The 11,571-nt window shown below is 40.0% G+C and overlaps 1 protein-coding gene across 2 annotated transcripts; it reads right to left on the reverse strand.

Moving 5' to 3' along the window:
- Positions 1-1,401: 1,401 nt before the first annotated feature.
- On the reverse strand, positions 1,402-7,288 carry atp1b4 (ATPase Na+/K+ transporting subunit beta 4). Of its 2 annotated transcripts, XM_034690969.1 has the most exons (9): positions 6,569-7,288; positions 6,284-6,352; positions 5,430-5,646; positions 3,821-3,949; positions 3,603-3,707; positions 3,087-3,286; positions 2,720-2,776; positions 2,507-2,599; positions 1,402-2,420 (listed from the first exon to the last, which is right to left on the reverse strand). In XM_034690969.1, the coding sequence occupies exons 2-9, from the start codon at positions 6,347-6,349 to the stop codon at positions 2,259-2,261; spliced, it is 1,029 nt and encodes a 342-aa protein (XP_034546860.1). In that variant the 5' UTR covers positions 6,350-6,352; positions 6,569-7,288; the 3' UTR covers positions 1,402-2,258. The 2 variants fall into 2 exon arrangements, with proteins under 2 accessions (XP_034546860.1, XP_034546861.1); XM_034690970.1 differs by lacking the exon at positions 6,569-7,288 and having other exon boundaries at positions 6,284-6,461.
- Between the last annotated feature and the right edge of the window lie 4,283 nt (positions 7,289-11,571).

Here is an 11,571-nt window from a genome sequence, read left to right on the forward strand (position 1 = left end):
TGGTTCCATCTCAGGTCCCACTGTCCACATGCCAAAGTGTCCTTGGTCAGGAACATAGGTCAAGACTATAGATTGTATAAATAATGGACGTCGTAACGGTGATGTCACCCATCTGTTGCGGAGCGATGTTTTGAAGCCAATCTTTGGCGGGAGCCATATTGGTAATGCTGAAGTCAACCAAGCTTAGTGTGAGGTAAAGAGGCGAAGTTTGAGCCTCCTAGCCAACAGCTATGTGTTCCCGACTGTCAGTCAAGTCAGTCATCTCCTTATTTAGGCAAAACTCGTACTCTTAATAACTTCTGAACCGTTGCTTTAGAAAAATATTCACTCCCCGTACAGTGTGTGCCGATAGAGGAATTAGCTACGTAGACCCAAGCCGTTTTTTGAACCAGTCTGTAAACATGTTTATTAATGCTGCAAAGATCGTCTTTTTTGAATTGGTGTGTATGTGGTTTACGGTATTTCTGCAGCCAGCCTCAAGCCAATGCTCGATGAATTGCAGTTTATATCACTTCCACATAGGCTTCATATTTTGAGACTGGAGGTTGCCACTTGGTCAAGACACTTAACTCCACGTAACTCCAAACCTGCCCCTGGTGGCTGTGCCAGTGGTGTCTGAATAGGATTGATTAATACGTTAACTGTTTAAAAACAGTGTGTGAATGTAGCATGTAGTGTAAAAGCGCATTGAGTTGTCAGAAAACAGCATCAAGAGCTTTATAAATTACTTTCCATTTGCTATCAGATTGACCTATCCTAAATACCAGAAACTAAATATGTATGAAACACTTTTACATTTAGATGGGCTAACTGGTCTCAAACAACAAAACTTAACTCAGGTAGTTAAGGCTGTAATTTAAAATTATTGTCATAGGCCAATCATTTAAACCAAAACCTTAAGGTTTTTTTTCACCAAACAAATGATAAAGTCAATAAATTATATATAAAAAAACAACAAATTAAAACCAATATTCTGAAAGAAAGTAGCACTTGGACATCAATCAGCAGGATAAGAACTAACTTTGATGACGGAGAGCATGTTCAGGAAAAGTGTTTGATGGGTTTTTTAATCTTATAGTTTGAACAATGTCCTATCTGTTAGCATGATGGACTGCAGCCAGTCAGCAGAGGGAGCTTTAGATCTTTCGGCTTCACAGTCTCAGCTAATATACAATTTTATAGGTATATCTGGAACAAGAGGCAACCTCTGGTCAAGAACTTTTTTTTCTTTTTCTTTAAATGTATCCCAATTAAAAAGTTGAACTATTTCTAACTTGTTCACGACACTATGTTTAGAAATCTACAGAAAATTTCACTGAGATATTCTGAGTGCTTAAATGTGTAAACTAAGGTGAGAAAAGCTATCAGAGCCATGTGAAAGACAACTTACAGTAGACTTCATAACAGGACATTGTATTTATTACAAGAACTATAATTTGAATAAATACAACATTGATACCAGGTTTAGTGGCACAGTTCAGGCAGGATTAGTACTATAACAAAAAATTACTTTTTACTTTATAATAGTAAAGACCTTTTACAAACTATTTCACAGTATGGTATGTCCCTTTATTGATCAGTCACATGTAGTATTTCATTTTCAAAAGCAAATGTTTTTACAAAAGGAGAGAAGTGGCATATGTGATGCTTTATCATAAATGTATAACTCTGCTCTATTCAACAAAAAATAAAGTAATAGTGTATTTGCAATCATTTATTTGTTTACTGTGTAAGTACAGTACAAGTCCTGCTCTCAGAGTTTGCATGATAGTTCTTTGAATTCTCACAATATACATGTTTAAAAAATATAATGCAAAAACAATTAGTACGCTTATCACATGGGAAAAATTCACACCAAACATTATCTAATTTGATAAAAACAACATCTAATTGCCGTTTAATGTTTAAGTCATAATTGGATTTGCATAGCCAAAACTGCTAACTGTTGGGCAAAGTTTACTTTAGTTTGATTAATTTAACTATTTATTACAAATTATCAGGAATTGCAACTCACTCTATGCACCTGTCCTGTGCTCAGCACTGTGTGTTGTGTGTGCAGGTACCATTAGTTAAAGGTACAAAGATATATATCAGAAATACAAGAGTAAATATCTAATTCTTAAGGAATTTGTTTCACAGCAGAAGACATGGATACTTAAGTGAAGGTGAGGCCAGGGAAATTTCATAATTCACGAAAAATAATAGTACATTATTAACTTTTTTGTACATTTTTCTGCCTCATTGTAAGCACATCCTGCTCACGCTCCAACATCCAAGGAAAAGGTGACACTGCCCAGGTAGCGGTCAGTGGGTGAATCATTAATGATGCCCTTTCCATTCAGTTTGCACGTTATTTGGAAGTGAGTGTCGTACTGCAATCCTGCGAAACGCACAGCCACCACCGGTGCAGAGTAATTTACCTGAAACACAAGGGCAAAAAACATGTAACTTTTCAAACTTGAATAAGGGATTAATGTATCCATACAAGGTTGAAGCTCTCACTCACATGTCTGAGTTTCCCGTAGTAAGGATAGTACTTCAGCTCGAAAATGCTTTTGGGAAAAAACTGTACTTCTCCCAAAGCTTCTGCAGGTCCTTTCTGAAAGAGAAAATAAATTTTCCAATAAAGGATTTCCTGACAAATGCTGACGTGACATTTTCATATGCGTTGCTTATTGCTGAGATGGAATGACAAGCAAGAGTGTTTTAGTTACTTTACCTTAACACCACAGGTCACATTTATTGGTTTGCCCTGGCCAGGTAAGTAACCAAGAATCTATTTAGAGGGAAATAAAAGTGTCAATTCAGTCAAAACTTTGCTGACTCTTCTTGCTTTGAATGCTTTTATTTGTTGGATGTACAATTCTTGTTTTGCCTCAAGCTAAATTGCAACTGGAAGTTTTAATTGGTAATAATAAAAACTTAAATATATGCATTTATTAAACTTTCAAAACGGCCCCAAGATTACCCTGATTGAGAAAACTGAGCTTCAGTAATCCGATGAAACATTTTGCAGTTGCTGCTTTGTGATGTCTCTTTTGTCTTTTAGGGTGAAGTATTAATTTTAAGGTTTACACTCGTCTCACCCGGTTCATTCGGAGGAGGACGCATGGCCTTCCCTGAGAGTAGCCATAGTGGGGGTCCTGCAGCCCCGAGCAGTCCCCCAACCAGGACCTCTTAAACTGACACGCTTTCCGCTCTGAGCTCTCCTCCAGGTCATCCTGCATGAAGTATCTGTCCTGTGTGCAGCGCATATTCTTCCTCTCCTGAGCACCGTCATTATATGCTGAAAAACGGGTAAAGGGAAAGAGAGAGGGAGAAGCAGAGAGGGAGGGAGAGGGCATAAATAAACCCTTGCTACAGCAGTACCCTGCCAGACTCAGGCCTCTGATTAAGGAAGCTTGACAAAAGCTGGGCGTTAAAAAAAAAAGTACATTGAATGGCTGCACTCTGCCCACAAAGAGGCTTCCCTTCCCAGCATGCCCTGGATCCAAATGAAAAACGGGAACAAAGGTGGTGGAGATGAAGATTAACTCATTGCATGCTTACTTCAAACTCAACAACCTCATCAGAATCCCCAAAAGTCATCACCACTGACTCACATCTTAAATATTCATCCATAGCTCTTGCGTACTTCTTCCAGGATTTGCGATCGGAGGCATTGAAGGCGATCTCGTGGCCCTCTAGGTGTGGGGCCATCGTCATACCTGCCAGTGGAGACCCAAAGACAGTCAACTGTGCTGAGACTCAAGTACAAGGAAAAGACAAGAGAAGAGAAGAGGTTGGGGGTGACATGGTCTGAGTTTGGGGTTATATTTACCTGGTGGCATCACTCTGTCATTGAAGGTGGGATGATAGGGACTAATAGACCACATGAGGCAAAACAAACAGCCGCCAAACATGGCCGCCAGAAAGATATAAAGTGCAGCGTAGAAGAGGAGGATGAGGCCTAAAAGAGGAGAGAAGAAGGTTAGGAGGGGGAATATTTCCGATGCTGTAATTGGCTTATATAACACATTTCTGAATAAACAGGGCCTCTTATCTGACTGGAGAAAAACAATGAACCATAAAGACCCTTTTCCAGACTGTGTGGTCTGTCTAGACTTCAGCTACTGTTCTTGATCAGGACACTCACTAATTTGTCCACTCATAAAAAAAGCATGTCTAGACTTCGGAATAACTGCAACAGCTCTGGTATAAAATCCACTGTACTGAGCTAATGTGAGAGCCCCAAGAAGAAAGAAGCTAAGAGAAGTACCATTGTTGTGCAATTTTCAATTAAACAGTCCATTAGCAACTAATCAAGCCAAACGTGCCCTAAATTAAATGGCTTTTGCTGTGCGGGCAATTTCACAGGGGACTTGCTACAGCCAGCCTTGCGTCCCCGGAGCCACAAAGGCCTTTCTGTTTGAGCTCAGTGAGAATTCTCCCAGCTGTCCTTTCACTCAGGAACACAGTGAACCTCCGGTTGCCATCGTAGTGAAGGTCTTTTGCAGCCATAGAGGCCTGGCCAGCTCCAAGGAGCCCCAATCACCCCACTCCGGTATTGTGTCCTCTCTTGAACACTCGTCTCACAGGACACACAGCACAGACTTCAACTCAGGGCCCTTTCTTCATCGTACACACAAGGCCCCACTCCTTCTCTAAAAGTGTGCATACACTGGTTATGTAGCTGAAATGAGCTCAGTTAGCCCTGCCTTGGGTCCAGCGACTCAGCTTATGCAAGTAACACACACTTTGCTCAGATATTGTCTCTCTAAACTCAGTTGGATCATGTTTGCCATTGTGTACAGTGGAGTTAAAGGAGGGGAGCTCGTCCACGTCACACAGCAACTTCTCTGGAATACCAAAAGGCTGCTCCATCATCATTGACTCAACAAACTCGTCCAGGCTGTCGCTTTCTGCCAAAAAAGGTTTGCCTGCACCAAAGCTCACTTTGGCAGAGAGCTCTATGGATAAAAAAAGAGACATTTCTATGTGTTTCACTGCAACTGAGAGGCCATAAGCATGCTAAGTTCAGCGAGGAGGTCGCCAGAGGCTTTGGGAAAGAGGCACTTGAGAGCATGGTAAGATGAAGAGGAATGTGATTCCTGGCCAATGCGAGGCCCGGAACAGCGCGCTCCCGCTGGGGATGCGTCCCCAGGCAGTCTGTTTTTGTCGGGACACTCTGAATCGTCCATGCACCTATGTAAACATTGAGCATAAGGACACACACACACTCTTGAAAGACATTTCCCAGCCTTTAAACTATCAAACTTCTAATAACTTCTGTACTTTAAAGCTTCTTTTTTCATGATTAAACTGTATCACAGTCATTATTAAATTTGTAAAATTATTTTTTAAAATGCAGTAAAATAAAGATAGCATACAGCAGTAAGTTCCGACCCACACCCTAACATCAGAAAAACAGTTTTTCTTCATCAACTCACTCCAGCTCTTTCCAGAGCGACCCATGAATTCATTGGTCTCTGCATTCCACAGGTACGTCTTCAGGTCGTCTATTTTCTGGTGCAGTGACCTCTGGGGTATCGGCCTGCGCTTCCACCTCTCAAAGTTCAGGTCTTCCTGTTCCAGAGGCTGGTGCTCGGCCAACTCCTCCTGTTCTTCCTCCAGCTCTTGGCCATGTTTGAGCATCACTTTGTGAGGCTGGTGAAAAGAAGAAGAAGAGAAAAAAAAGCCCTCACCACACATATTCTCAACGACTAAGTTCTTCAGTCGACCCTATTTTTTTTCTTTCAAATTACTGCAGGAATAAAAATGGCATGCCTTCTGCTCCGAGTACGACCGATGCTACAAAGTGCCAGAGAGTGCTCTGCATATTAATGAACATCACACTGCTGGTCCTGTCGCCTGTTTCTGCAAATTATAAACCCGCTGGTGACCTTTGTGGCACTCGTTGGGAGAGCTGACCTCCTCTGAGTGGACCCTCCTGCTTGGAGCAGCAGCTGCAGACAGCAGAGCTGGAGGGTCACTCTGACAGCCAGATGTTACTCACTGACTCTCAGCATCCTCAGACTAGGACACACAGATCCCAGAGGAGCCACAGGACACAAGTCATGCGTGAGAAAATGGCCTTTGAAAGAATCTTATGTAAATTGTTTAAAATAATGTTTTGAATTTGAGTCTTTGGCAAATAAAAACACTAGATTATTGAGTAAATGATAACAATGATGTTTATTAAAATAACTTTAATTGCTTGTAAAAACAGAACTTTAATAACTTTCTGCTCCAGGGTTGAACTTAAGGAAAAGTTGCATGTTTTCTATCTACTTTCAGCACTTACAAGACTTGGTGGATGACTTTTGGGGAGCGTCTCATCAGCTCCTCCCTCTGTGGAACTGGGCTCCATGTTCTTCACAGACAGAAAAAGGTACTTGTTAAGCCAATCACATCTACCTCCGTGCAACTGAAACAAAAGCGACTAAACTTTGCATATATGCAAACTTTAAACTAAAATTAAAAAAAAAAAAAAAGAAAAAGAAACGTGTCTTAACTTTTAGGTAACTTTTTAAATCTAAAGTTCTACACAAGAAATAGTTCCTCATATTCGACGAAAGTTCTGACATACCTGAAGTTTTCTTTTCAATATAAGACGCGGATTAATACGTTGAGAACCCTCTTGACCTTCAGAGCGTCAAAAAAATGTTTGTCAAAAAGTTTTGGGGGGTTTCATTAGAAAGTTTTAGGCACGCGGGTGTGGAGAACCTCCTTCAACTAGGCGCGCATCATAGTGAATGAACGCAGGACAGAGCAAAACTGGGGGTGGGATGCAAAGTACTTTTTTTTATTTGGTCCCAAAGACGTTTTGGCAGCGGCCTGGAACACGGCACTGCATTCAGTACACGCACAACTTCAGCCATTGTCTGCTAAGCCGGGCTAAGACTGAAGCGTGAATACAATATTTATAGCTTTCCTTAACACAGGACACTGTCATCAATCATTGTCCAGATATACTGTACGTGCAGGATATACTTCCCCAGAATGCATGCATTTTTCTCCTTATTGTTTGATTATCATTGATTCATTTGATATGAAACATGTACATCATAAATGAGATATCTGTCATTGCGTGTTGTCCATCAAACTAATCCAGTCGCAGACTCTGGTTGGAGAAAACCAGAAGCTCCCCTCAGCTGAAGATCAAGTAGTCCTTCTCATCCCTGAACCTATCTGCACTCCGGTCACGTAACGCTCTGTTACCCCATGTAAACGTGGGCGAGGGGGGACTTTAGAGAGTTTAGTTCCCCCTCCTCTCCGTTTTACATGAAAAGAGAAATTGCGTCATGGAAAAAATCTCTTCTTTGAGATTTGCGCGGCAGAAACGTGCACGTGTTCTTCTGCATGTGTGTGCGCGTCAGTTTATGTGTGTACGTGTGCACCTAAAGGCCAACGACTTCTAACCATGTAAGAGCATTTGCAAAGAGCAACGACTAATCAGACAATGTGCATCTGTGAAAGAATGACCCTAATGATAATGTGCACGCATAAAAATAATCTGAAAACACAAACTGCCATTTAAAATGCCTTTTTATTCATCTGCCCTGAATGTTTCTTATTGAAGGTCTTGTCCTTACAAGAGGTTATAAATGCATTTGTGCAGGGAGAGCTTCTTGGCCAGCTAATATACTAGGGGGCACAAATGAGCTGCAAGGCCGTGCCCAATGAGCTGCAAGGCCGTGCCCAACCTCAGATCTATCACCCTCAGTGCATGTGCTTTTTTTCTTCTCTCCATTGATGCTGAACTATTACCTAATCACAAATGCAGTGGGTGCAAATTTGATTTAACACATCGGAGTTACACAGTTTTCAGTTATTAGACTTTTTCCACGAAGCAGGCTCTCTGACTTTTTAAAATTTGATCTTAATTCAGTATTTAATGTGGAAAATGTCCTTTGTGCCCGTGTTTATAGCTTTGGGCAGGGTTTTGACATAACCTACGAAGGCCCTGCGTTCAAGTCAATAACTGGGACTTGACCTTGAGAAAGTCTGCAAGAAATCTAGCCTATGCAAAATATATATGTTTATATTTATAATCTTGTCCCCACTTACTGTAATTTACTAAACACATCTGAAGTAGGTCGAGAGTTCAGTTAACATTTATCTGTTATGTTTTGATACTTCATCCATCTTCACAAATGTTTACGGTAGCCTGTGTAAAGGGTTTTAAAAAGGGTATAAAGAAATACATAGAAAGTCAAGTTAAAAAGGTGACGTTTATTAAAGGGGTTAAACATATACACAGCAATTAAAAATGCATAAATATGTTAAAAGTTCACTGAGACTATTTACAGTTTCTTGTAGGACTTGGATAATGGTAAGCAATGTGTTTGAAATTTTAAATGTGTTAAAAATAGACCCCATCATTTTTTTTTTAAGGGAATAAATATTATTTCAAAAAGCCATTCAAAGCACTGTCTGGCAAACAATTCGGAGACCCACGGGAGCATATGTTTGTAATTCCTCTGTTAAAGTTATTTTATAATCTAACTCTGCAACAATTATATCACATTACCTATGCAGCATCTCTATTCTTAGATTTTAAAAAAGGGTTTAAACTGAATATCTACAATAGCTTGCTGGTACTGGTAATTCTAAAACTACACCTATACCACCCAAAGGGTAACCCAGAATCCCACCCTTCCTCAGATGAACTGTACCCTGGAAGAGAAAAAGGAGTCAGTGGTGCATGCCTCCGGCTTTTCCCCTTTTTTCTCTTACATGGCCAACCAGTACGCTTACCCATTGATCTGCTTTTCTCGCCAAAAAAGGGTCCAGAAACAACTGATCGACAGACATATGCACAGAAATGGGAAGAAAGGATGCGTTCTGCATATGAAATTGCAGCAAAGACCAGTGAGTCAGAGGTGTTGTTCTTCAGCCAGGCGACAGAGGGCTTGTGAAAAATCTGTCACAAAGAGGAGGACCTGGCAAATTGTGAACTTACTGGGAGCAAGTTGTGCACTGTGTTGTGTAAAGAGTTGATAATGGACCAGTTTACAGAGTTCAACCTGAGAGAGGACCAAGGAAACTGCGTGTGCTACACAGGAACCTGCTCCTGCCAGCAAATGAACTTCCTCTAGAAGAAACACTTCCTGCACAAAGTCAGATGGAAAAGAAAAGTTAAAAAAGACTGTGACCTACACCCATGATGACATCTCAGAAAGCTCGGATGAGGGGGACACTTACCAGATCCCATGCAACAGGTCAGTTACAACTCAACAGAAAGAGCAACATCAAACAGTTCACCATCCTCAGACTGAGGATGCCAAATCCTGAGTTTCACCCTGCTGTCATAGAGGAAACAGATCTCCAGGACTTTTGAAAGACTTCAGCACACGTACATGGATGGAACTCTTCAGGGTGTTTAAGTATGGGAAAAGCAACATGACACACTACAATAGGACTTGGTAGAAGTAGAGGCACACCATGTGGAGCCAGAGACAGTGAAGAGATCCCAGTGTGCAGCCAGTCCAAGACAGGTGTTCACCTCAGGCAGACTGGTACAGCCTTCTTTCTTATAAGCAGTGGAACGCCAGGGTAAACGCACTACCAAACTTCACTACTCCAGATCACCTTATTGTTAACCCATATTACACACATCAATATCCTTACTACAGCTGCTTCAGCTAGGAAAATTGACTGTTACTAAAATCAAGTACATCTCTTTTCATATAATGTTGGGACACATTTTATGATGGAGGGGAGTCCTAAAGGACAAAAGATGCGTAGCATGTAAAGTTAAAAAAGTTTATTAAAGGGTTTAAAATTTAAAAAGAGGTTAAATGTTTTAAGTAATTGACCCTACTATATATATATTTTTTTCAGTGTGCTTTTTGTTGCCATGTAGAGTCAATACTTATACAAGCCACTAGAGGGCGCGTGGTCCTTGTGAGGAACATAATACCTGTTTAAGGTCTTTTCTTGTTTTTACAGACAGCTGCAATCTTTAAAGAGACCCTCATCTCTGACACCCCCAGGCCAGTTCGAGGGAGCAACACCCAGACACCTTTTTTGTAGTTTATTATCGTTTTAGTGAAATACGTCCATGAAGGCAACATGAGTCGTGAGTGTGCTGGCTTTATCCCCATCCACCTGAGAGCCCCTGAATGCAACACCCTGTTTCCGACAGACGATGGCGCTTGTGCTTCAGTTCGGCCTTGGCTCCTCTTACTATATGACAGTTTCGAAACACTACCTGTGCCAGATATGTAGACAGTCTTTAAAATTCACAAACCGAACAAAACAAGATTATTTTCGTCAGTCTGGAAGGTAAAACAGGTCGTGTCATTGCTTTGAGTTCTGCTTTCACAGTTCAAACCAAGTCAGATGAATCATGATGCTGGATGGCCTACTAGTGAGCCTTGACAGATTTATGTTACAGTTACTCTCTCCCTGTCCAGCTAATGCATCCTCTGCTGATTGTTCTTTTTTCTAATTGTAACACGACTAAGACTGACAAAACTACGGTAGCCCTGAAGGACAAAACAAATTTACAAAAGATAAAACACTTTTACAAAGTTCGAGACAAATTTACATTTTGTAAAACATTTTTACATAAAAAAAAAAAATGACATTAGCGAAATACTTTTACCAAGGCAAAAACAAATTACAAAATCCAAAAAATACTTTTACAAGCGGTGAGACAATTTTACAAACAATGGAGCACTTTTACCATTCCTGAAACAAATTTACATTCATTTTCAACAGAAAAGGGAATGTACCAAACACCGGAAGTGATCCGATGGGCCATTCGCAGTTTCACTGTACTCACCGTGTGTACTTAGACTTGCATGGCTTAATCTTTGAGACAAGCATATGCTAAGTGTTTTGCTACATTATAAAATGTAAAAATGTTTTCCAAATTGTTAATTTGTTTCCAACTTTGTAAAAGTGTTTCATCTTTTGTAAATTTGTTTTGTCCTTTAGGGCCACCTTACAAAACAGATGTACAAGGTATATTTGGTTACCAAGCTTACTGTCGTTCAATTTGTACATAATTTTGGTGTGAAACTGTGAAAAATTCAGTAAAATATTTTTTAAAATGGCATAATGGTGGCTTCCTTGGTTGTATTCTAAAATGGGACAGTTTAAAAAGCGAAAAGTATTGAAAAATGAATTTTATTCTTTGGATAATTTCATTTTTAAGTTATAATTTACTTACAGACTATTCAGCGGCTAGCACCTGTTCCATTGTATGGAAGCCCTAAAAGGACATGACTCAATACATTTTATTTCTCCCTTTTTTTCCCCCAAGATAACGATTTAATTTTCTTGTAATCTCAAGAAATCAAAGCTTGTTCTGTCGATATCTCTACTTATTTTTCTCTACCATGGAATCATTAATCTTATTTTTAACCAAAGATGAAGCTTGCTTTTTGTGTTTTTGATCTTCAACCTTTAAAATGAATGTATCGTAGCAAATTTTTCTAAACAATGTTTGAGAAAAAAAAAATCAGAGAAAAAAAGTCACTCTCTACCAAATGTACATATGTATAAAAGTGCCCCTTTTATTTCTAGTACAGAAGCCCTAAAAGAACATGGTTAAATAAAATTTTATTTTCTCTGTTTTCT

Source organism: Notolabrus celidotus, chromosome 8 (genome assembly GCF_009762535.1).
Source record: "Notolabrus celidotus isolate fNotCel1 chromosome 8, fNotCel1.pri, whole genome shotgun sequence".
Taxonomy (NCBI): Eukaryota; Metazoa; Chordata; class Actinopteri; order Labriformes; family Labridae; genus Notolabrus; species Notolabrus celidotus.